This window comes from Vulpes vulpes, chromosome 4, assembly GCF_048418805.1.
Source record: "Vulpes vulpes isolate BD-2025 chromosome 4, VulVul3, whole genome shotgun sequence".
Taxonomy (NCBI): Eukaryota; Metazoa; Chordata; class Mammalia; order Carnivora; family Canidae; genus Vulpes; species Vulpes vulpes.
The window spans coordinates 141,625,743-141,652,824 of record NC_132783.1 but is presented as its reverse complement, the minus strand read 5'-3'; the positions used below and the strand labels follow the sequence as shown (position 1 = coordinate 141,652,824).

Below are 27,082 nucleotides of genomic sequence, written 5' to 3'. Positions count from 1 at the left end.
ATAGCATCCAAAACCCCAAGTGAATATCTACTCGCATTTTTTTCTCCTCCTTCCACTATTGATTTACCAAATGCTGTCCTGTTGCTAATTAAGAATTAACTCTAATCTGAGATTTCTTCTGACTCTCAGCAGGAAATGGTTGCAAAAGAGACGAGCTCTACTTTTTTGCTACCGCTGTTTACCCATGCATTGGTCCCGACACTCTATTATTTCCATCTGTTTTTCCTCTCTTCAGCTCGGATCCTTAATGTTTCACCCCCAAGTCTCTTAGTTAAGATTTTTCATCTCTGCCATTTCAGTGCCCTGGTCCCACATGCCTTAAGTTACATGAATTCTGCCTGCCTGAGAATGATTAAATTTTCTAGATAAACATCTGGGTTTAATTTACATGCATGCTCTAGTGTCCTGTTGTTGACTAGATTTATCTTTCCCCAGTTCATTTCCAATATAGAAATTATATACATGTATATTTATACTTTAATATATAATTTTACTTTACTCGGTTCATTTCTAATATGAAAATGCATAAATTTAAATTTTATACTTTATATTATATATCGTATGCATGTACATTAAGATGCTATGAAAAAGAGAGGACATGGGCATCATCACACTTATTTAAGACTAGGGTTGTTTTGTTTTTGTTTTTCTGGTAAGTCGTTACAATTATCATCAAGACATCACTGCCCTGCCCTGTTCCAACCAGAGAGGTGACCTATCTGGTGCTTTTAGCCCTCCCTTAGTATCATGTCCCTGGAATGGAAGACATCTTTTTTTTTTTTTATAATAATGTTTTTTAAATTTATTTATGATAGTCACAGAGAGAGAGAGGAGAGAGAGAGAGAGAGAGAGAGAGAGAGAGAGAGAGGCAGAGACATAGGCAGAGGGAGAAGCAGGCTCCATGCACCAGGAGCCCGACGTGGGATTCGATCCCGGGTCTCTGGGATCGCGCCCTGGGCCAAAGGCAGGCGCCAAACTGCTGCGCCACCCAGGGATCCCGACATCTGTTCGAATTTAGAGAGAGGAAAGGACTGCATACGTAGTTCCAAATAAAAGCACTGATAACCATGATATGCTTCCTCTCCTCCACCACCATTTCCACTCAAGAGCCACTACCTCAGAGAAATAAAATATGGCATTTGTAGAATCTTTTTCAGAGTGCAGCCTGGGAAATCAGGCAAATTACAAAATTCAAATGTGAGAAGAGAATCTTAAAACATTGTGGCCTATTGTAACAGCCTGGTGAAGAACAGTCTCTTTTCCAAGTAGTTCCTCCTCTTATGGACCACCCAGTTTACCAACTGCCGAATCTCTGAAGCCAAACAAACAAAAATGGATTGCAGGGTCTTGAGGGAGGAGCAACGTTACCAAGGATGGAGCTCAAGTGCTTCTAGAGTAGAACAGAACCCGAAAAAGGAAGTGCCACATTCTGTTATTTCCTGTCTGAGGTTTAGGTTCATGCCTTCATCCCTATTTCTTAGTATTTGTATATCAAAACATAGCAATAGCCTTGCATGATAATAGCTGAGTCTTGCAAATTGAGTTTTGCAGGACGGTACGAATACTTCATAGTAGTAATACCACAAGATTGAATTAATTAGTTTTAATTCTGAACCAAACCTTATTTAATAGAAAAAAAACAAGTGGGTAGGCAAGTGTACACTGAATCCTGGTATGATTTGAATGTCTTGTACCTGACGAACTTCTGAGCATACGTCATTGAGATATTAGAGTAAATACAAGTAAGAGAAGAAATAGTGGGATTTTATTTCTGCCAATATGAATGGAATTACACAGTCAAGAAAGTTATACATGTGATATATCAAAGGACACCGCTGTGCCAGGGGACACATTCTCTCTCTGCAGTGACCCTCATGTTGGATGCAAGCCCCTTAGTCTTGAGGGATCTCAGCTTAATTTGCAAAAATGGGTTTAACACTGATAACATTTTGAGATGAAAATAATGCAATATTTTGTAAGAAAACTCATAAAATATTACACATGCTAATCTAGTATATGGTTTTTCTTTCTTTCTTTTCTTTTTTTTTTTTTTTTTTTTGGAATTGATGATTGGAATTCAGGACTCAGACATGGACTCAGCATTTGCACTAAAATACATGTTTCATTCAGGCAGCATCATTAACTTCCATGGTATAAAGGTGAACACTCCTCCATCTGCCACTGTACACCCTTTTCTACACTTCATACACTAGATCCACCTCATACACTTCTCTAGACTTCTCTCTGCTCTCTGGCTTTTCAGTTGGGATGGGCCCAATTGGCAAGGGATCGAATGGCAGAAGACAATGAGGTTGGGTTTTTCTTTGCATGGAGAGCCCCACACCCACATGGTCTCTGGCTATGCCCCGCACCGCACGGGTCTCCAGGCCCCTACCGTGTCCTCACTCCTAATGTCCTCAGCACAGCCACCTGTTATGCATTCTCCAGATTCAACCACATTCCACATAGTTTCCCTCCAGTCTGTTTGCACTTTAAAAAAACAGTCTTTTTGTGAAACTAATTTCAAATTACCCAACTGGGTGTCCTCTGCTTCAGTGTGGATAATAATCGATACAGTCTCTGTGCAAGGTTCTTTGGCGAAATGTACCTGCAATGGGTATGTGTTCAGGTGAGGGTCAAGGAGACCATAAGGAAACACACAATGAAGCTGATTTCAGATGGTGATTCACGTGATAGGGGAAATGAAATCAAGTGCCTTTGACAGTGGTGTCAGAAAAGTCATCTCTGGGAAAAGGCTTTCGAGTTGCAGTATCAGAGAAGTGGAGGAGACAGACCTGAAAAGAACACCAGATGGAGCAACCCAGGGAGGGAAACAGGCAAGTCCTTTGTAGGAGTAGGGGTGGTCCCTCCAAAGCATACCAGAAGAGTCCATGAGGCTGCAGGACATCGCTATGGGAAGGACAGGTAAAATAAGACCACAGAGAGGAAAAGAAGACATAACATAGGGATTTCAAAGACAAATGAACTCTCTGGGAAGCATCTTGAAAATCAACCAGCGTATGCAACTAAAAGGCTTCTGCACAGCAAAAGAAACAATCAGGAAAATGAAAAAGACAACCCATGGAATGAGAGAAAATATTCACAAATCATGTATCTGATAAATGGTTAATATCCAAAATAGAAAAGAACTCATACAACTCAGTAACAACAACAACAGCAACAAAACAAAACAAGAAAGTGAACAACTTGATTTAAAAATGGGCAGAAGAAATGAACAGATATTTTCTCGAAAAAAAGTTATACAAAAGGTCAACAAGGACAGGAAAAGGTACTCAATGTCGTCAATCATCATCAGAGAAATGACAATCAAAGGATTATCACCTCACACCTGTTGGAATGGCTGTCAGCCAAAAGACAAGAGATAACAAGTGTTGGCAGATGCAGAGGAAAGGGAGCCCTTGTGCACGGTTGGTGGGGATGTAAATCAGTGCAGCCACCGTGGAAAACTGCGCCAAGGTTCCTCAAAAAAATTAAAAACAGAAATGTCATAGTTTCCAATGATCTCATTTTTGTGTATATACCCAAGGGGAATGAAAACGGGATCTCAAAGAGGAATCTGCACCTTCGTGGTCATTGTAGCATTATTCATAAAAAAAACCAAGATACAGAAACAAGCTAAATGTTCATCAAGAGTTGATTGGATAAAGAAGATATGGTGTGCACACACGCACACACAGACACAGAATGTTCATTCGTCAGGAGAGTGAAGGAGACCCAACCATTTGGCACCTCATGGATGAACCTTGGGGGCATTATGATAAGTGAAATAAGAGAGAGGTAAGAAATATTCTATGATATTATCCATACATAGACTCTAAAACAGATGAACTCAGTGAAAAAGAGTAAAATGGTGGTTACCAGGAACTGTGGAGTGGGGGCAATGGGGGATGGTCAAAGGTAGACACTTCCGGTTATGAGGTGGATACCTTCTGGGCATCCACTGTACAGCACGATGATTATACTGCACATGACTATATGATAGACTTGAAAGCTGCTAGGGGAGTAGCTCGGGGAATTATGTGATGAGATGGAGGTGATGGCTGACGCTGTGGTGGTAATCATCTCGCAATATTAAGGGCATCGCATCAACACCTTGTAATCTTAAACGTACACGGTGTTGTATGTCAATTCGTTCCTAATCAAGCTGGAAAAAAATGTTAATTATTATTTTGAGACTACGGGGAGCGAGGGAGGAACAATGCAATGATGGGGTCTGCTCTCCACTCACTCAAGATCAGAGTCCAAAGTCTATTCTGGAAAGAAACGTCATGGTGGCGAGGCAAGAGTGTGAACCACATTAACACTGTTCCTCTACTCAGAAATCCAAGTCCCTCAGGGTAAACGCTTCACATAATCTCCACCTTCCCACTTAACGCTCTGATCTTACCTTTCACAACTCCCTCCTTCGGTCACCAGGGCTTTGCACAGTCTCTTCCCTCTGTGGGGAATGTTCTTCTTGTGGTTTATGCATGAACAGCTCCTCTACTTCCTTCATCTTTTCTCAAAGCCCTTTTCATAGGACTTTGTTGGTCTTTCTACCTACAATCCTATGCTGATTTAGTTTCCCATTTCTTCTGTAACAAATTGCCACAGACCAAAAGACCTAAAGGCAACACAAATTTATTATCCTTTTTTTGGGCTGGGTGGGGTGGGGGAAGAGTTCGAAAACAGAAATGTATTTTCTCCTAGTTCTGGAGGCTGGATGTCTGAGATTAAAGTGTTGGCAGAGTTGGTTTCTTCTGAGGCCTCTCTCCTTGGCTTATGGATGGCCAGCTTCTCCCTATGTCTTCACTTGGTCTTCCCTCCAAATTTCCTCTTCTTTTTTTCCCCCTTTTTATTTTTTTTGAACTTTATTTAAATTTTATTAATTAACATATAATGTATTATTGGTTTCAGAGGTAGATGTCAGGGATTCATCAGTCTCATATAACACCCAGTGCTCATCACATCATGTGCCTTCCTTCATGCCCATCACCCAGTTACCCCATCCCTTCACCCCCCCCCCCATCCATGACCTTCAGTTTGTTTCCTATGATTAAGAGTCTCTTATGGTTTGTCTCCCTCTCTGATTTCATCTTGTTTTATTGTTACCCCTCTTGCCCTATGATCCTCTGTTTTATTTCTTAAATTCCACATATGAATGAGATCATATCAGAGAAAGACAATTATCAGACTTATCCAACAATTCTGGAGGCCAGAAGTCCAATATGGGTCTTGAAAGCCAACGTCACGGTTGTGGCTAGATGCATTCCTTTCTGGAGGGTTCTTGTTTTCCAAAAGATGTCTGACTTCTCTAGCCCCTAACTTTTTTTCCTTCGCTTCTAAGGCAGCAGCACAGCATCTTCAAATCTTTCTTGGACTCTGACTTGCCCACCTCCCTCTCTCACTTCTAAGAACACGTGTAACTTAACTAGGCCCATATAGACAATACAGGATAACCTCCCCACCTTATCTGCAGGTGAGTAGCAACTCTATTTCCATCTGCAACTTTAATTCCCCTTCCTTATGTATTATAACATAATCATGGGTCCCAGGGATGAGGACGTAGACATATTTGGGAAATCATTATTCTGCTTACCACACATAGCCCTCCCAGCACTCCCTATGCTCTTTCTCTACTTTATCATTTCCTCCTTAGCCCTTACTGTTATTCAAAATAAAATGTATTTTGCTTACTTGTGTTCATTTTGTATTTCCCTAAATAATATGAATATTCCTGAAGGTAGGCAATTTTGCCTTTGTGGTTTTTGTTGTTGTTGTTGTTTTTGTTTGTTTGTTTGTTTTTGTTTTTGTTTTTCCTGGTAGGAGACCTAGTTCTGGAGCAATGCATAGCATATGGTAGGCACACAATAAATATTAATGAAATACATAAAATAACATATAGCAATAAGCTTAGGTAAATCATGGAAAATTACCATACATCCTTCAAGAGAGATGATAATTGAATATGTTACTAGTAATCTTCGTTATTATTGATGGTTGATCATGAGAATACTCATGATATTGAGTGACCTGGAGTGGTTAGTGTAAATCTATGTGCATGACAGCTGGTATATCATAAAAAAAATTAAATACTATTTTTACCCCTGAAAACGATATCTCTTAGTAGATCACAGACTCCAGTGTTGGCCATGTCATGATTAACTTTTTAAAATACGAAACTGAAGGAAGCATTAGCAAATATATTTTAACGCTCAAACCTTTTAAGAATTGCTAATAGATGGTGGAATAGAAAAAAATAATTAGAGCTAAAGATGGAAACCTTTACTTTAGCACTGACAATGGAAATTTGCTGTTTTTCAATTCCTCAGCTAAACTGTATTTAAAAATACTTGTATAAGACCTGCCTTTGCAGCAATTGATATGAAAACCCACTGAGTTTTCTTTTCACTACAGTCTTAAGTGAGCCTAAGATGTAAAATGGGGTTTTCAAAAGCTAGTTCAATCTTTAAAAATATTAATAGAAATGTTGTGTCTATCACTGCACATTGGACGTGTATAATTTTTAAAAAAATGTTGTCAATAATTCAATAACATGGGGGATCCCTGGGTGGCGCAGCGGTTTGGCGCCTGCCTTTGGCTCAGGGTGCAATCCTGGAGACCTGGGATCGAATCCCACATCGGGCTCCTGGTGCATGGAGCCTGCTTCTCCCTCTGCCTGTGTCTCTGCCTCTCTCTCTCTCAATCTGTGACTATCATAAATAAATAAATTGAAAAAAAAAACTAAAAATATTTTTTAAAAAATCCAATAACATATTTTAAGGACAAGAAGAGTTAACAGGTTATCTTCAGGAGGAAGGAAATCTAGAGACCTTCTTCCCACCTAGAGAATACCTTAGCTATGCTTTGGGACTCAGAAGTCACTTCTCAGGGTCTCTATCCTCAGGAAGCCATCCGCTCAGCCTGCATCAGTGCCTACCAGCCATACTATGTATCAGAGAATTTTATCCTACAAAATTCAGCTGTAATCTTCTGAGGACCTGGTGGCTTCCTTCCAATAGAGGAGGATCCATTTGAGGATCTACTAGACTCATCTTGGTATCCAAGGAGCAAAACACCTGTGAGGCCATTGCTTATAGAGAAATATGCATCATGTGAACAGATAGATCCAGCACCACCAGCTCATCATTCATCATCTGTTTTCACCCTCCCACTAATGGGAAGCTCACAATCCCATGAGGCACTCCTCTAATTTACGGACAAATACTGACATCTTCTTCTATGTGTATAAAACCCAAATTCTTTCTTCCTGCAACTCGCACCAACCATTGCTAGCCGTTTTCCTCCCAAGCAGCAGCGGATACAGCCACTCCTCTACTGCATAACAGCTCTACCACTTGCCCAAGTCATGCATCACATGCCCCTGGGGTATTTTCCTTTTAAGGCCAAACATTCTCAGGTCTGGCTGCTCATGTGTGCATTCCATGATTTCTAAAATAAGGCAAGTCAGGTTCACGCAGAGTTCTCGGGGAGTGAGACGATGCAGGATACAGGTGAATCATTCACAGGAGCACATTAGTCACGCAATTTCACTACACATGTGCAAGACATTACCAAATAGGTAATATGCAAAACAAGAGCTTAATGATTGTCTATTTCTTTGACCTATTTTTCCAGCCTTATACTTATTAGTATCTATTGCTTTCCTTGCTCCTCCCGTGTCCATAGTCAGACCTTGTCTAAATGCAAAAAGTATGAAAGGCATGACGACTGTGTGTAGACAAGCACTCTTATTTTGCTCTTGGAAAAAGAATGCATTCTTTCTTTCGTCAGCTTCTCAGCACTGAGGTGCCTGAATCTCTCAAACTTTCCCCTGACTTAATATCAAAAGCATTTCAAGCCATGAAATACTGTAGATATTTATATGGCAGTATCAAAATTAGCTCAAAATATAGTCTCATCCATGCTTTAATTACACTATAGGGATAAAAACACCAACACGTTGTTAAAGACCTAAAAGAACAAATAACAGAAAGACAGGAAGTTTCACGCAGGACAGAGGCCTGGAGATTACAGCTCCTGAATAAAAGGAGACAGTCTGACTCAAAGAGTAAAAATCTTCAGAAAATGTCAGTTCTCTCTGCAACATTTATCAGATTTCCCTAAACAGACACTAGGATGGAACCACAGAGCATGAAATATCGGAATGTGAATAAAAGGGAAAAAATGTAGCTCATGCATTCAACCCTGGCCCCACTCAATTGCTTTCATATGGATCTGTAAATGCATATATAAATACATAAAATAAAAACTTATAAATATACATGGTTTTTGACAATTCACACAAATGAAAAGATATTGAAAAAAAAAAACTCTGGATAGGGATGGCAGTGGTGGTTGCACAACAATGTGAATGTTCCTGATGCCACTCAAACTGTACACTTAAAATGGTTAATATGGTAAATTTTATGTTACATGTATTTTATCACAACAAAAACATTTAACGTTAAAAAACTGCTGAAGTAAAATGAATAATGACACTTGTTCAATTAGGGCTCAGATCATTTGGAAAAATAGAACACATCGTCACCACGTGATACACAACATACCAATATCTGGTTACCCAACTCAGACTAGCTTTTGAAATCATCTAGGGAACAACTTAAGTATTTTAAAAGGATTTTAAATGTAAATTAAGACATGAGGTCAATCATTTGTAGCCATATTTGTTTTCCTAAATCTATCATCAATGCTGTAGAGATGTCTAGCATCCCGATTCCATGCACTGGGTCAAACATAATGCCTATATTTAATGTTTTATGTATTATGGATGTTTTGGGACCCCTGGGTGGCTCAGTGGTTGAGCGTCTGCCTTGGGCTCAGGGCGTGATCCCGGGGTCCTGGGATCGAGTCCCATGTCGGGCTCTCTGCATGGAGCCTGCTTCTCCCTCTGCCTGTGTCTCTGCCTCCCTCTATGTCTCTCATAAATAAATAAATAAATAAATAAATAAATAAATAAATAAACCTTTAAAAAATTATAGATGTTTTTCTAATATATAAAAACATTAAGTATAAAATATGCATAATATAACATGCTAATACGACACATATTTTAATATTTTATAAATAATAAGTATGATGAGTATAAATGCTATTTAATGTCATAGATTTGGGGTACTTGAGTCTTGTTGGTTAAAAGTCCAATCAAGGGTGTGAGCTCAGGTCCTGATCTCAGGGTCCTGTGCTCACTGGGGAGTCCACTTGAGATTCTCTCACCCTCTGACCTTCCCCTTCTCTCCTGCCCTCTCTTTCTCTCTCTCTCAAGTAAATAAAGAAATATTTTTTAAAAATGTTTTATAGATTTCTCATATCTGAGGCTTCAAAAATATTTAATAATCACTCGAAGTATATTTTTATGACCGTATGTGAATTTTAATTCACAGTAAATAATTTCCCAGTTAAACCAAATAATTGCCAAATTAGCCAATTTTTAAGAGAACTACTATTTCTGAGCTTATTTGATACAACTAGCATCAAATTATACTGCTTACAAAAAAGCTTGCTGTATTCACTCGGATAGAGATGCTAGGAATGTTTGTCAAAAAGCAATATGACCAAGGAAATGTGTTTTATTTTCTCATTCCAAATGAATAATAAATGGCTATATTTATCTCTTCATAAATATTTAGGCACCAGAAGTTCTGATGAGACTCTTCCTTTAAAAATTATTTTAAGTGTATTCTACACTCAAATGTGGAAAATTTTAGATAATATTAGTTTTTCATGCATTTTATTTAATAACGACAAAAGGAATCATAAAAGGAAGCTATATGGCTGGAACAAATGGATACTATTTCTGAGAAACTGCAATTATCCTTGATTTTTGATTTACTCTTATGTACCACAAGGTGATAAATTTGACAAAAAGTCTTCTTAATGGTCTCTGTGCATGAAGAACTAGTTATCATTCTATTAATGAAGTGCCTCATCATCCACTCTTTTCCTGTCTAGTGGTCTGAGGCATTGTTAGTATCAAGACTTCTGTCTCCAGTGAAAATCAATGCTTCAAAAAATCTATTTCATTGTTTATGCCAGAGTTGTTTCACCTTTAGTTCTAAATAATAAGCATTACATAAAACATAAATGTGTAGTTATTAAAGGCATAGTATGAATATCCACACTCTCCCGGAAGAGAATACTTCCTAAAGGCGTTAGAACTCATCTAAAGTTGAAATTGAACCAGTAAAGCCAAGGGGACAGGAAGTGTTTCGACTGACGAAATTATTGTCTGTCTCGTATTAATTTCACTATAATGATTACGTTCTTAATCTGTGCTCTATGCCTAAGTTCGTCTTTGTAGGTTTTTCTCTTAATTTTCAGCTAGACACTGCCTACATCTACTGTTATTTCATCCCTATTAATTCCTTCATTTTTTTTTTTTTAGTGTCAAGGTATTTTTTAATTGAATTTCAATCTGCCAACATATAACACCCAATGCTTTTCATCTTTCTTCTCCCACACTTACTCTGAGTGTGTAAACTCACCCATTCTATAGAATTAATCACAACGACCCACTTAAGTGTACTCTAAGACCGAATTCCCTCTCCACTTATCTCTACATACCTTCCTTTCTCTTTTTTTTCCACCTCCTCTGATTCTGAGAAGCACTTCTCAGAGGCTGAAGAGATCTAAGACACTACATTGCCCATACCTCTGCTTCTAGTTAGACTATCCATTATGGTCAAATTGCGAAAAAGATGGGTTAAACATAGAAGGAATAACCAAAAATGTTTTCATCTGAAAAAAGGTTTTATTATATTTTACATAATTTCCCTTCACTATTTGTCTATATATTCAGCCTGTTGTCCAAACCATCTTCATCCTTCTAGAATTTGGTACCATTATAACTTTCTTTCCCCAAATTCTTTCCCCTACAATTTTTCTTTTTTTTTCTATAAATACAATTCCCCACTCTTAAGTGACAACTACCAAAGTTCCTTAACACTGATACTCCCAAATATCTTATCTCCATTGTCATACTTCTTGAGAATTACTCATATTGCAGGTGTAACTTCCCTATCATGCATTCAGTCTTAACATTTGACACCCTGGCTTTTGGTCTCTGACCCTCTTTCCAAACCTAAAGAACTTCTGTGTCCTAAACCTTTCTAGGGTCCCTTTTTAAAGGAATGATGCTGTCTGTCCCCATTACAAACTACTCTTTTTTAGGTTTACAAAAGGGAGCAATTTCCTGCCTTATTCCCATAACTTTCTGCAGACTTCTGTCCCTCTATGGGGTTAATGAGAACAGTAACAAATGAGAGAATAGCAGGTTCATTTGCAGGAAGTTTTCTACAGGTTCTCTGTTTCAACTTGATTGACTTTATGTGTCTAGGTGACATTAAAACATGGCTAATTATTAATTAACCTACTTCTAATTAGTATTCCAGATTCTAGCACACGCTTATGGGGAAGTGTCAATTCTGAAATGGTTAGCCTATTTGCATATACGGTGTGAAATTAATCCTTTTCAACTTGATATCACTCTTTAAAAATTTACTCACAAATAGATAAAAGTAACAGTCTAGTACACTAACCATTTATTTCATTATTTTAAGCTAATGTAATAAATAATATTGAATTCAATATGCAATATCTTATAATGTACCATATAAGACCTTATAAAATAGCTGTCATTCTGGAGTTTTGTTTTAACTGTGTCATGGAACATCTATTTGATCACTGGTCAGCATGGCTGGATCTCATTAAAAACTATCTAGGATTCAAAAACCAGATTCTCTAGAACAAAGGTACCTCATTTTATTTGAAAGGGAATATAAAATCTTCTATGTGTGTAATATCTTGCCCTTTCTATACTTCCCAAAGATTCATATATATTTGGCCCTGAAAACTGCCATTCAAATGTTTTGACTTAAAAAGGAAACTAGCTTCAGGGGCTGGGTGGTTCAGTTGGTTAAGCATTTGCCTTCAGCTCAAATTATGATCCCAGGATGCTGGGATTGAGCCCCACATCTCTGCTCAGCAGGTTGCCTACTTCTCTCTCTTCCTCTATGGCTCCTCCTGCTTATTTGCTCTCTCTCTCTCTCTCCCCCCCCCTCAAAAAATAAATATTTTTTTTAAATGGCACTAGCTTCAATGGCATAGACCAGAAGAATTAGTGATCTGAGTGTTTCAAGTTTGTCAACCCTCTCCTCTCTTCTGCTAGAGGCAAAAGTCAGTGTTAATCCCAATCAACTATCCATAATCCCTGATAAATACAGCAGTAGAAGCTCCGTGATCTTACCACATGTTGATAACACCCAAAACTACATATAACTGAACCCATACAAGAAAATATGAAATAAAAAGCTATTTTATCCAGGATAATAAAAAAGAAAAACATGCCCAGGCTTTTGAAAATTTAAAATAAATCATATAGGGAAACCCTAACTTGGGATTGGGACTTGACACATATATGTGAAATGGCCCACATTTACACAAAGCTCAATCCAGAGGAAATGGTTCTGCAGCCATGAGGTAAGTTCCTATCTTCCTTTGCCTAATGTACAGCAAACGGAATTTTTACTGCATTTTTAGAATAGGTAAGTTCCCATGCCAAGATTTAATTAAAGTTTAAATATTTGAAAGGGGTGGTGATAATGTTGTCTCTAATAAAAAATTTACCTGTCTTGGGATCAATAGAGAAATAAGGTTGTCCCTGAAGAATGCTATAAACGACTCTGGCACTGTTTCCATAGGTCGGGTCATCCGCGTCTGTGGCCTTGACCTGGAGCACATATGCACCTGGAAAATAAGACAGGATGACTCTAGCATCTTTGTTTTACAGAGCTCAAGATCATATCTTTTATCTGCTGGACTCCATTTTTCTTTGGAATTTGGCATTACTCAATGATTCTGTGAAAATATGATGCCACTGATAATGATGTAACTATTATAAGCAAAATGTTGAGCAACAATATAGCTGTTAGTGCAAATGATACATATTTTAAAAATCTATTTTAAAAGCTATGTGCACTTTCCAGTAGCTAGATGATTGAACTGAAAGCCATCATGATAGCTTTATTGATTTGTACACCAAAGAACACATGACACTGCTTACATTAGCTCATCTGCTTACTATAGATGCTTTAATTTCATGATTAGGTTATCAATACAAAAGCTAAAAGGTTTGAAGGCTTATTGAAACTTGGAGGTCATAAGTAACTTGCACTGCTATTTAAAAATCAACAACTACAAAAAACCATTAGGAAGACTTTACTTAGAACAGAATATTTGAGAAATTGAGGAACCAAAAACAATTGCAATTAATGCTACAGGAGCACCTCGAGGCTTCAAGGATTAACCTCAGGATTCAGTGACAAAGGAAAACATTGAAGACAATCCAAATTCTCCGCATCTTTTCTTGTGTTTTGACTAAGAAGTTAAAAGGAGTTTTTTCTTGTATTTTTGTCTTATATATCCATAGTCATAGTCTTTCTCTAAGAGCTTTGTGACTGTATCTGAATATCCTGTTCAGTATTACTATACTAAGTTGAGAACAAAGTAAAATCAAAATTACCAAGTTCAATATAAATAAAATCAATTCTGTTGCTTATGGCTAGAAGGAAATCTCTACTGAGCATAAAGGGGGTGATAACACACCCAAAGTTACACAATGGACAGAATGCTCCTACTCTTGGAGGCATTGAAAGTAACCGCTCAATGTTGGGAACAAAGGATTTCTCCTTTCCAATCAGTTATTCATTCAAGCTTTTCCCTTAAGGCAGTACAAACGTGGAACAAACTAAATCTTAAAGGTTTACTTGCAAGCTGAGAGAATGAAATGTTTCTTCCCCTCTACCTTTTTGTCTGTTTGTTAGGATGGTAAGAAAAAAAAATTAAACGATAACTTCCAGTAGACATTCAATACAAAATAGCATTGACTAGGTATTCAATACCAAATGCTTTATCTTCGGAATGCTTTTGGTGAATTCTCACTATCTCAGGAGATGAATGATAGGTTTTATTTCAACAATCTTTCCCAGGAAAGGAAACTTCTAGAAGGTAAGTAGGCAAACATTTTTGAGATGTCAAGAGTGATAACATCCCTTATCATCCACCCTCACCATCATGAACATCATTATCAATATTTGCAACATCATTAATAATTATTTCACAAATAGGCATTAAGGACCTATATTAAATGCTCATCAAAACGATGTTCTCCTTCACGCTCTAGGAATGAACAGATGAAAGACTAAATTCCCCTCTTCCCTTCTTTCTGTCACACAGTGATTTTTCTGGTATGACCTGGATCATTCCTATCACTGCATTACACATGTGCTGTATAGGCAAAGTCTACAAATATTAAATAATTCCCTAATCCTGGGCATAAATATTGTAGTTTAAGAGCTGTGGGTTGTTCTTCCCTAAGGATATATTTGAAGGAAAAAGTGTTATATATCTGCTAAGAAATGTTTACTCACAAATTTAATAAATTTTCACCTAATTCACACCATATGCTCAATAAGAAAGACAAAGATGAATAAGATAATATCTTCCCTTTTAGGGAATATTTAATTCACTGCTTTAAATATATGAGTTTAAATTTTAAAAGTGATTGACATAAGACATTTAATAGCACTTTTGGAGGAAAATATTTTCCTCTATACTTAGGTAAGGTTCATATTAATATTAGAAACAAAAATGTAAAAGGGAAGATATGATATTTTTCATCTTTGCATTTCTTATTGAGCATATAGTTATAGCAGCATTATTTACAAGATCCAGATTATGAAAGCAACCCCAAAGTCCATCAAATGAAGAATGGATGAAGAAGATGTCTTTGTCTCTCACATACACACACAGGAATATTACTCCGCTATCAAAATGAATGAAATCTTGGCATTTGCAATGATGTGAATGGAGCTAGTGAGTATTAGGCTAAGCAAAATAAATCAGAGAAACACAAGCCCCACATGATTTCACGCATATGTGGAATTTAAGGAAAAAAAAATGAGCATAGGGAAAAAAGAGAAGGGAATGCAAGATACAGATTCTTAACTATTGAGAACAAACTGATGGTTACCGGGGGGAGGTAGGTGGGGGATGGGTGAAATAGATAACGGGGATTAAGGAGCGCACTTGTGAGGAGCGCCGGGTGGTGGACGTAAGTTTTGAATCACTAGATTGTACATCTGAAACTAATATTACACTAGACGTGAACAGAAATTTAAATTAAAACTTTTAAAAAAATGAGTGCCCACTCAGTTACAGTAGAGAGTGTGGAATATGCACTTGAGAGTCCTGAGCCATTTATATTTCCCATTTGCTCTGACCAGTAGTCAATTTATTCATGTAATTTTTAATAATAAACACAGTAATCACTTAAACATTTATTTTGTAGCAATAGTTAAATTCTAAATTTTCAACACTCTCTCTACATAACATATGTCAATGCATCTATAAGCACACATACATAGTAGAACAAGGAACACAGTAAGTGAACATTGCTCGTTACAGAGCTGTGACCTGGAAAGAACAGTCACTAGGCGAAGTCTAGTTGATATAAACTGCAACTCTAGAAGAGTTTCACTGAAATACCTAAATATTTGTGAACTAGTATGAGAACCAATTTGGATATGATTTTTAGTGTACATGGATGTATTCGCCAATTCAATCAATCACTCATCTATCAAATAGCCACTGATTTCCTCTAATGTGCCCGGCACACTGAGCATGACGCTAGGGAAGCATGATGAACAAGCTGAGAGGCCAAAATTCTCAAGAATGATATTTGGTCCAGAGGGGAATCAGAAAAGGAACCGATCCTGAAATGATCAAGGGTACAGATAGCCACACGTATACATATGTACGCATGATATTCCATCCTGAGGAGTGCCAAGAAAGAAAATATCACTGTGTGAGGAAACAGGGAGTGACAACGCGAGGGAGCTTATCTGGTGATCAAGGGAAAGCAACTTTTGGGAACTCTCATGTATGTGGAGACTTGAACGCAGGGAGGGGTGTTGGCTTGCTCATGAGAACTCATGCCACTCAGAAGCCCCAGAAGGTACAACAAGGCCCTGAGACCCTGAATTGCTGAATACACGCTCATTACTTTGAGAGAAGTCATTAGAAATAATTAAGCCACTCGGGGATTGTGTGCGTGGTCTGACCACATGAGCTATATGTCTGAATTCTCAAGTTGGAATTAGTAAATCAAACTCTATGCCATGTATTAGTGTTTTCCACATAAATGAGAGAAAAATAAACATTAATTCCCTTAATTCATGTGGGTAATTTGTCTCCCTTTAAAGGTTTTTTTTTATACTCCTCCAACATCTATTTATCTTTATCTTATAACTGCCTACTTACCCTCAAACCTATATTTCAATTTTTATTTTCATGAACAAGATGGAACTATTCACATATTCTTGAACCATACTTTATACATGATTATTTACATTATTTATATTAAATAATATATTGGGCAAGCATGTTATAAAAGCATATAACCATTATGAAAATAATAAAAGTTTATATTCATTATATTTAACCAATCTCCTTTCAGTAGACACTTCAGAGAATTTGTTTGTTGTTGTTGTTGTTGTTGTTGTTGTTGTTGTTTTTCCTATTATAAATACATCTGCAATTGGTAAGTTCCTACCACTGAGATAGCTGGGTCCAAAGGCATATGAGTCAGACATGTCAATATCTATTGTCAAGTTTACATTCCTGCCAACCTGGCATTTTCCCAGTATTCTCATCAGTCTTCATTGTTCTTTGTAACTTTTTACATTGTGAGTGAATTTAAACACCTTATGTTTATCGGTCTTTTTTATGTTGTGTGCTTGGGTGTACGTATATACACAGTATTCATATTCTTGAGCCATTTTACCTTGTCTATATCTATCTGTCCATCTATCAAAAGTGTATTTACTAGCTTATTTTGACTTTGTAGTCTTTTTTTTTTTTTTTTCATTTTGTGATCCCTTTCTGTGGTTTTCCTTTACGTATGTATGTGTATGGGTGTGGAGATGTAGGTACCCTTATCTCAAAAATATTCTATAAATGTGGCTCATGATACTCAGTGGTTTTAATTAATCTTTTCTTCCTAATCATACAACGGGCATATGAGTTCTGGAACCTAGAGCAGATGGGCCAGCTGGCTCTCTTTTTTTTATTTTTTATTTTTTTTTATTTTTTATTTATTTATGATAGTCACACAGAGAGAGAGAGAGAGGCAGAGATACAGGCAGAGGGAGAAGCAGGCTCCATGCACCGGGAGCCTGATGTGGGATTCGATCCCGAGTCTCCAGGATCGCGCCCTGGGCCAAAGGCAGGCGCCAAACCTCTGCGCCACCCAGGGATCCCTTTTTTTTTTTTTTTTTTTTTAATTTTGGCTCTCTTTTTTTTAATTTAATTTTATTTTATTTTATTTTATTTTATTTTATTTTATTTTTTATTTTTTATTTTTTTGTTTTATTTTATTTTATTTTGCTGGCTCTCTTAATGTAACCACACATAGCCTACTTCTGCTCACGTGTAGGTCATGTGATAGTCAGACTCTAATTATTTGATTTCCTTCAGATTAAAAATATCAACAAGGATATTTTTTTAAAAAAATAATCTCACACAATGCCTGCATCTTACAATGAAAGAATTGAAACCCAGGAATGTTAAAATCATTCTTGTTGACTTTATTTTTATTTATTTATTTTTAAGGATTTTATTTATTTATTCATGGGAGACACAGAGGGAGGCAGAGACACAGGCAGATGGAGCCTCATGTGGGATTCAGTCCCAGGACTCTGGGATCACAACCTGAGCCCAAGGCAGATGCTCAACCACTGAGCCACCCAGGCGTCCCTCTTGTTGACTCTAAAAGACACTCATACAAAATGGTAGAGGTAGAAGTAGAACTGAGCCTGAACTCATGATTTCTGCCCAAGTAGACTAACTTGCTGATTGACTCATTCCTTCTTTCAATCAACAAGTGTTCAGAACTACACACAATATACCATATTTTTATATGCCATAAAAAGCAATGTGTCCATAGCTTTATTCTGGCAAATGGCATCTCCGCCATAATAGTTTTATAGTCTATGCATTTTTACACTCGGAATGTAAAAACATTTGCTAGAAATATGTTGAAAATATAAACAGATAATGGGGTGCCTGGGTGGCTCAGTCCATTAAGTGTCAGACTCTTGATTTTGGGTCAGGTCATGATCTCAGGGTCCTGGGATGGAGTCCTGCTCTGTGTTCAGCAGGGAATATGCTTGAGATTCTCTTTATCCCTCTCACTCTGCCCATCGTCCTGCTGGTGCTCTCCATCTGTCTTTCTTTAAAATAAACAAATAAATCTTAAAAAAAAAGAAAGAAAAATAAGTGAGTTATATTTAACATGTGGCTTCTCTAAAATCTTTTTTAAATTCCCTAGATGTATAAAAATAGTCTATTCATTGAATATGTCCTTTCCTTTTTATCACCCCTGCACCTGTCTCAACTGGTTTGGCTCCTCACTTTCAAAATTGCAAGGCTGCATAACATCCTAACTTTTCCCTCCTCTAGCTCCTTTCACACAGACTTATTGTCCCATAACACAAGGTTGATTATGTTGCTCTACTTCATTAAAAAATAAGTTATTTTTTTAAAGGACCTAATGGGTTTCTATTCCTACTGAAAGTAAAATCACCTAAACTCATTTGCATGACAGGAACCGGTTTCAGAATCTCTGTGGTTTAGTTTCTGACCCTGCTGCCAGAGACCCCATTTGGAGCTGGTACGCACTAAGTTACTATGGAGCCAAGGCTCTTTCATGGCTCTGTATTCTTGCCCAAGTGACCCTGCCACCTGGAGCTCTATTTCCATCCAGGTTGCCATGACATAAGTCCCAAATAATGCTCACCGGTTGGATACATACAATACTGGTATGAACGTACGAAAGACACACATACCATATATACCATACTCTATCTATGGCCTTTAGGGTAATTTTTGACACTACATTGTGAGTTTCATTTAACTTGAATTTCTAAACTACATCACTGTTCTCACTTAAGAAAGCAGAACCAAAATGAATGACCTTACATTAGAAAAAAAAAAAAAAAAACACACATAAAAGCAAGATTTAGCCACAATATGAAATGCATACCCAAAGGGAGTGAATATAAGATTTTTTTTCTGAATGATTTTAACCCTCCTCGAGACCCAAATATAAGTCAGGAAAGACAGAAAAATCCTATGAAGAGAGACATAAAATTTTCTTTCAACTTTTGCCTTATGTATGCATTGCATTATAACCGAGAAACAATGCAATTCCAGTTAGAAAGGTGCAGAATGATAAATACACAGACATTTCTTTCCAAATAGGACTGGGAAATAAATGTACATTTTATTACATAAAAATGACATTAAGCAGCAGAGAATGTAAAGCAGAAAGGTTTTCAGGATCAAGTCGGAGAGTGCACGTAAGAGATCCTACGAAGGAATAGGATACTATGACACATTGGAACATGAAGTCTGCGAAAGCTAGGCTAATTATAAAGTAAAAATAAGCACAGATGCACAGCAGGTGAGTTTAGTCTTTAAAGTAACTAGGTCTTTAACTCATTTTGCATTCGACCTTTCTGCACTACCCAGGAACACTTGGCTCTCAGCTTCCTTCTATGGATTCTCGTCTGCATTTGCCCCTTGAAGTTGTAAATGGCTCCTCTAGCCTCTTTACCTTCCACAAGGGCTGCAGATAAAGCTTTTACAAGGATCACAGAGAACAGCAATGCCTGGGCCTCCATCAAGAAATCTAATTTTTTTTTTTTTTTTTTTTTTTTTTTTAGTGTGCCATTATCAGAAAGTTGTAAAGTCTTTGTAGATGAGTCAGATGAGCCAAGTCCTACACAATTCCGCCATTTAGGAGAGACTGCATTGCATGCCATTGTGGGTATTGTTTTTTTTTTTTTTAATATTTTATTTATTCATGAGAGACACAGAAAGAGAGGCAGAGACACAGGCAGAGGGAGAAGCAGGCTCCCCACAAAGAGCCCGATGCCAGACTCGATCCCAGGACCCCAGGGGTCACGACCTGAGCCGAAGGCAGATGCCCAACCAGGCGTCCCAACCACTGTGATTATTGTTTTTGCTTCTGGAGACCTAAAGCCTATGTTCAAATCCTATGTTGACCGCTAGCCAACTGGGTGACTTCAAGCTAACCACTCAGCCTCTCCGTTTAAGTTTCTTCCTATGAAGAGAAAGTGAGAAATAGTGAACGTCTTCCGGCAGCATTAAATGAGTTGATATTGATAAAGAAATTATAAGTCTTCCACATAGTATGTGCTATTTAAGTGTATGACCAAAAGCTCGCACATACTTACTCTCTGGTCTCCTGCTGCACACATAGGGCGACAACACCCAAATATGTAAGGCAGCATACTCCTCAAGTCCCCCATTCTAAGGTTCTTATGTTGATCTGGGCTTTTATCTCCTATATGCTAGAGAAATGTGACTTTAGAATATGTGTTCAAAATACATGAAAATACAAACGAGTAGACTATGACAAGACTGTCTCACTTTTTCAGAGACCCAAGGAAAAAGGAGTTTGTATACTTGTTAAACCTGCCTGAAATTATCAGAACTTTTAAAGATCAGTAAAGGTACGTGTCATAAAAATTCCCCAGGGTGGGTTATGTGTCCTCTTGAACTGTGCTTCTAGGATGAGAACAAGCAATCGGGTTTTACACTGCCCTCAATTCTGACTCTGCTCAGCCTGGCCGCACAGCATCCCTCGGCACATCTAATGCTTTGGCATCCACTTACGATTTGGTAATTCAGTCCAAGGACCCAAAAGCGCTCTAAGGTTATAAAGCTTTCGTTCTAGATACATACTAAATATTTTAGATTATACATATTTACACCTTGTGATTCAAATGTACTTTGATGGATACGTGAATCCATTTTCATGAGCACTTTATCTCTCCTTTGTGCGCCAAGAATTCTATACCGCATACACCAGTAAAAATGCTAATGACTCTTCCCAATGACACTCTCAATCCCAATGACTAGTGATGACATCATGTTGCCTCCTTTGTGCCCAATGTAATTGGGAACTATTTTCCTGGATGCTGTCAGGAAATTCCATAGAAATCATGGTGAAATATATGAGTCTGGAAATCATTCGTTCAGCAGCTCTCAGTTCTACTTCTCTAAGCTTTGCATTTATTCTGTGTCGTATCGTGTTCTGAAGGATTAAAAAAAATGCTTTTCATTAAATGCAGTTAGCCAAGATGTTAAGAACCACGAATGTGATTAAGTCATTTAACACACACTCTACACTCTAAAAATTGTTTTTTATTTGATTGGATGATTGAGCCATGTGAAGGGTAAAAGAGGATCTCTATCTATCTACCCATCTACAGACCTTCCTCGGCCTACGAGGAGGTCACATCCTGATAAACACATCCTATGTTGAACCTAAGTTGAATGAATATACATTTCACCTTCCTGACCTATGAACATCATAGCTTGGCCTAGCCTAACTTAAACACACTCAGAACACTTACTTTAGCTTATCGTTGGGCACAATCATCTAACGCAAGGGCTATCTAGGGATTAACCGTTTTTATCTATCCACCCATCTGTCCTTCCATCATGTACCTATATATCTATCAATCGGTCTATATATCTGCATCTATCTTCCTGTCCACTTATCTATTCAGCATTAAGAAAAGAAAAAAGTACAAATTGTACGTGTGTGTGTAAACCAGAAGTATTGGATCCTAGAACTAGCTCTATAATTAAACGCATATGATTGTTTTACGAGTTATTTCGATTTTGTGGGATAATAATGTAATTTTAGTGGATAGTATGGTAATTCACTCCCCCATTTAGTCCTCCTTACCTTAAAACTGTCTATATGAGTATTCATATATCACTATCTCCCTCACATTTCCATGTATGTGAGAAGAAGCTTAACTCCCATGAGGGCCTTTGGCTCAAGTGTAAACTGACAAATGCAAGCTTTTTCTCTTTCTTTCTTTCTTTCTTTCTTTCTTTCTTTCTTTCTTTCTTTCTTCTTTCTGGTTAATGACAAATGTTTATGAAGTGTAAACGTATCCCATCTCAAGCCTATAAAACCAGAGATGTTTGGTGAGAATGTCTGGGAAACGCTCTTTCTCTTTTTTTCCTGGAAGCTGTTGTGCAGAGGTCGGCAACTACTACAGCCATTTCTACACCTCAGGGGAAGTGTGAGTAGAGACAGTGACACACGAGAGGCCACAAACGTGGGAATCCCAGAAAAGAAAATGAGGAGTCTGGGAGAAACCTGGCTGAAGCTCAACCTCCACACGTTTTGATAATTTGAGACCATAAATCCCATTTTGCGTGAGATTTTATACTTTGAGTGGGATTGGGATTTTTGTCGTGTTGTTACTTCCAAATTAACAGAATTTTGGCAAGTCACTTAAACACTCTAAGCCTGTTACTTCAGATGGAAAGAAGAAGCATAAATATGTGGGATTACATGGAGCTCGTCTATGAATAAACTCTTGGGTTAATGCACGTAAATTGCTTAGCATAGTAACTGGCACATAAGGAGCCCACATTAAAGTGCTTTTTGTTAAAAATTTGTTCAACTTTATAATGAAAGGGTAATATTTTATTGTTTCCTTCTAATTCTAATAATTGTGCAAATTGAAACAAAATCCAATCTTAATGCTTTTCAAGGTATCGTTCCCATTACTGTAGATTAATCTTTCGTTTATAGGATTTGAACATATTATTGCTGTGTCCAAATCCTTCAAGGGTATGCCATGAATCACAACTTACCATCTGAATTCCTTCAAGACTGTTCCAAGTCTGAAATCCATCCGTTTTTTTCATTCTAAAATTTAACTCACCAGCTTCTCCAAACCCCATCTTTTGGAAGTTTATTTTACTGACAGTCCAACAAAACCCAGAGCTCTGCCAATTAATTTGTGGGTGACAACTCTTAGCCTCTCATGTAAGGGTTAAAAATATCTGAATTTCATAAAGGGTTTGCAAAATATAAATAAAGCTTTTGCCTGTATATCACCTCCTTCATGTGTCTTCCACGATTGCCTGCGCCCAAGCCACCTCTCGTAATCCAGTCTACTTCGGACGTACGACAGACTTGCTCACTGCTACACTTTCACAGGATACCTCATCAGCGACTTCCCTTCGCTGAAGTCTTGCTGTCCTCGGAGCCTCGTACTCCCTGGGACTGCAGTGCAGACCACAACTGCATCCCTTCAGCTTTCCAGGACTGCTCCCAGACCCATTTACTGGTCTTTCCTGCCAAGAGTGCAAGGTGCTCCTCGTGTTTCCCATTTTGTCTGGAGGCATGTAAGAGATTGATAGAAACCTCTCTCCTGGTTAGCTTCCAACTATGGCTGGTTTCATCGACATTATTTATTCTTGTCTCTGCCCTTTCTACTGTGATCACCATTTCTTAGTCTTCTCCGCAGGCTCCTTTTCCTTTCCCTGGCCTTTAAAGGTTCACGCACCTCAGGTTTTCTCTCATTCTCCACGCCTAACTCCACAATTTCATTCCAATTAGCCTCTAGGTGCCAGCGACTGGATCATCATTTTTATTGTCCGGTTTCTGACATAACAAAATTGCAAATTAACTAGACCAAGATATACCCAATTTCTTGGTTGCATTCTCAATCTTTTTAAGGTTTTATTTATTTATTCATGAGAGACACAGAAAGGGAGGCAGAGACACAGGCAGACAGACAAGCAGGCTCCATGTGGGGAGCCTGCTGGGGGACTTGATCCCAGGACCCCAGGGTCACAACCTGAGCCAAAGGCAGACGCTCAACCACTGGGCCACCCAGGAGCTGCACATTCTCAATTTTTTAAAATCACGTATTGTTTATAACCAGGCCAGTGTCTTTCGCTGAGTAAGCATTGCTAATGTATGTTTGTTCTCTCCATTCTGCAACTACTCTTCTTCAAACGTTTATCGTTTCCCACTTGAATTATAATGTTAGAATATTTAAAATCTCCCCGTGGCCTGCCATCGCAACAGACCATCCACCCTATACACTGAGGACACATTTGGTGTTCAAATTGTAAATTTGACTTTTGTCCTCAGCACTTTCTCTAATGTTCCCTGGGAATCTGCCTCTGCCTATATTTTCCAGGTTCATCTCTTGCCACCGTCTCTGTCTCCTTTTTGTTGCTTCTATACAATATTACTTCCCTACAAGCTAGTGCTACTTCATATCCTGGTCTTCCTGGGTGTCAGAAATGTCCTTTCTCACCCAGGTGAACTTCAGACCGAAGTGAGCACTGGTGTCACTAGCTCCTCTTTCAGAGACTCATTTCCATATGTTCTTAGAGTGTCTGTTTCACATCTCTGCTGTGTCCACGAGGTAGCAAGCATGGTGAACAGAATAAAGACTGCTTACATTTCTTTTTGGGCTCCCAGTACCTACTGTGGAGCATAGGACCTAACAGATACTTAATCCATGTCTCTTGAATGAATAAATTTAAAAAAAAAATATGAGTTGGGCCTAGAAAATATTTTTGATCAGCTGATGTTAGACATTAACGATGAAACCTTTATAGTATCTTTAGACTGAGGCAAAAGGTTCAATGCCCCCTCCTGTCAACAGTGATGACTGTAGTGCTGCTTTGCTGTCTGTTACAGAAACCAAAGGAGCAGCTTCGAATCAAAAGTGCCTTGAGAACTCTTTAAAACCAGTGCCAAAAGGATACAAGAAATCAACTACTAGTATTTCGGCAATCCTGACACACCAAGCCCTGCAAAGTCTACAGAAGAGTGTAAAATTCTACTGTTTCAAGGAAAATAATGGACTTTTGCAAAAGCAAGAACTATACTGAGGTCATATCTATGGAAAATTATGCTTGTAATAAATAGCAGTTCACATTACTTGGAACCAAGTGAGCTTGATTGTGGATTATTTCACCACGTCAAAGACACTATGACCCTATGACATTGCACTATTTGCAAAAATGCTTGTGAAACCAATGTACAATGGTAGACAGTGGGTTTGGCTCTTAAGTAACAATAATTGTAGCATTTATTGTTTACACCATCTTAGCTAATCAAGAAAGGTGTGTCATTTGTGTGTAAATTACAAATGTTTTTGTTTAATTTTTTAAAGTTTTGTTCCTTTTATGTTGCTGTGGTTGAAAGCTATGATGATTTAAACTGACATTGGGTTTTAGTAATTGCTACAAAAATAGAAGACTCAGAAACCTACTTGTTTTGCTAGATTCCTTGTAACCCAGCTGTCGGGGTGGAATGCACTGTAGCTAAACAAAACTCAAACTTTATTAGATTTCATATGCTCTCTAATAGAATTTCTCCCAAACGACACACAATTGGCAATGAGAAATCCAAATAATCCAATCTCATTTTCTTTATCCATAAAATGGTAGTTTTTGAATAAATGCAGTTTTTGAATAGATCTTTAGATTCCACTATACAAACACATATTGTGATTTGGGACAGAAGAAACTAACTAAATTGATCACTGATCAAGTTAAACTTTAATGAATTCATCAACATTGTTCACCTAAGTTTCTTTTTTTTTTTTTTTACGATTTTATTTATTTATTCACGAGAGACAGAGAGAGAGAGAGAGGCAGAGACACAGGCAGAGGGAGAAGCAGGCTCCATGCAGGGAGCTCGACGTGGGACTCGATTCCGGGTCTCCGGGGTCATGCCCTGGGCCGAAGACAAACGCTCAACCACTGAGCCACCCAGGCGTCCCTTCACATAAGTTTCTATGAAATTTTCATATCACATGTTCCTTCCTTGAGAATGAAACAAGATTTAAATTTTAAGGAGTTAGAGTTATCCTTCTCATAGGGATGTACATTTTCATTTATTAAAAAAAAAAACACTTTAAAAGTGGGGCATGAATAACATATACATTATCACTACTTTGTAGAATAGCAATCTGTTTATTAACCACTTTGAACTTTTCACAGTAACATGTAAAAATAAAGCCAGGAACTCTTATGCCACTAAGCTATAATTTTAAGGCACACTATATGGGATGCCAAACTATACAACATATGCCAGTAATTTGGAGGAATTCCTGTTGCTTAAAGCAATGAGAGATATAGATGCTACTTGAAAAATACAAGTTTGATGACAAAAGTAGAATTAACTATGCCATTATTTCCAAATGCAAGCTATCCCTCTTAGTTTTTAATTCCATTATTTACCATGAAGCTTCTCCCATTACACTCGAGTGATTCCTTTTCAATATTTTGGTGAATATATCACATTATGTGAAAAATTTCATATATACTATTTTTTAAAGAGCTTTTAAGTTGCAAGCCAGCCATAAAATAGAGTGCAGATTAAAAGATAAAAAGGGATTAAAAAGTCTAAGAGAGAGTGAGTTATAGCTCGACGGGGTTACCCATGAATTTATTTTATGACCCAGCTGAGGAGGCAGAGAAGAGACCAAATGAAAAGTGGGCAGACAGCAGGAGACGATGCTCCAGGAGCACAAGAGTATTCAGAATCATAAAGTCACAAATTCTATTCCTATTTGATTTAAAAGGTAGACTGGAAACTTGGTGAAGGGCAATTTGGGGGCATAATTACAAATTACCCGTTAGTGGCATTAAAAAAAAAGAAGAAGCTTTGTGAAGATAAATTTCAGGAAAGTGTTTGATGTCCTTGTGTGTAAGGATCCAGCAGCTGGCCAGTCGTCCACCTGGCAAACCAGTCCTTAAAGCATGCTGGGAATGAGGCTCGGGTCTAAGTTTTCCTCTTAGGCCTTTAGAGAATCGATCCTGAGGTTACAGTCAGCAGAAGGTTCCAGCCTTTAAGGGTTTGGATGGAAGTTTAGTCCATTCCCTAACTCCAACCCATGAGTGTTTGTGACTCAGGTAGAGTCATCTCTAACTGCTGCTACAGTTTCCTTGCATTACCCTGTCTAGAGACTCTCATGGCTCCTTCCATTGGAGTGAGGCTCCGAAGTATGGATTCCTTCCAGTCCGTGACTTTAGGGCACTAACCTAGGTCATGTCTGTTGATGGGGATCATTTTCCTACTTTATTTTACACATATCTGTTTTACACATATTGCTTTTTAAAAATGTTTGAGGCTCCC

The 27,082-nt window shown here is 37.9% G+C and overlaps 1 protein-coding gene across 7 annotated transcripts in view; it reads right to left on the bottom strand.

The window, feature by feature from the left end:
* Positions 1-27,082, bottom strand: part of CDH12 (cadherin 12) — a 972,572-nt gene that overhangs the window by 81,685 nt on the left and 863,805 nt on the right. For all 7 annotated transcript variants that reach the window (XM_072757170.1, XM_072757167.1, XM_072757172.1 and 4 more), the window contains one exon: positions 12,646-12,765. In XM_072757170.1, the coding sequence (XP_072613271.1) occupies positions 12,646-12,765 (120 nt within the window). The remainder of the gene's footprint in view (positions 1-12,645; positions 12,766-27,082) is intronic.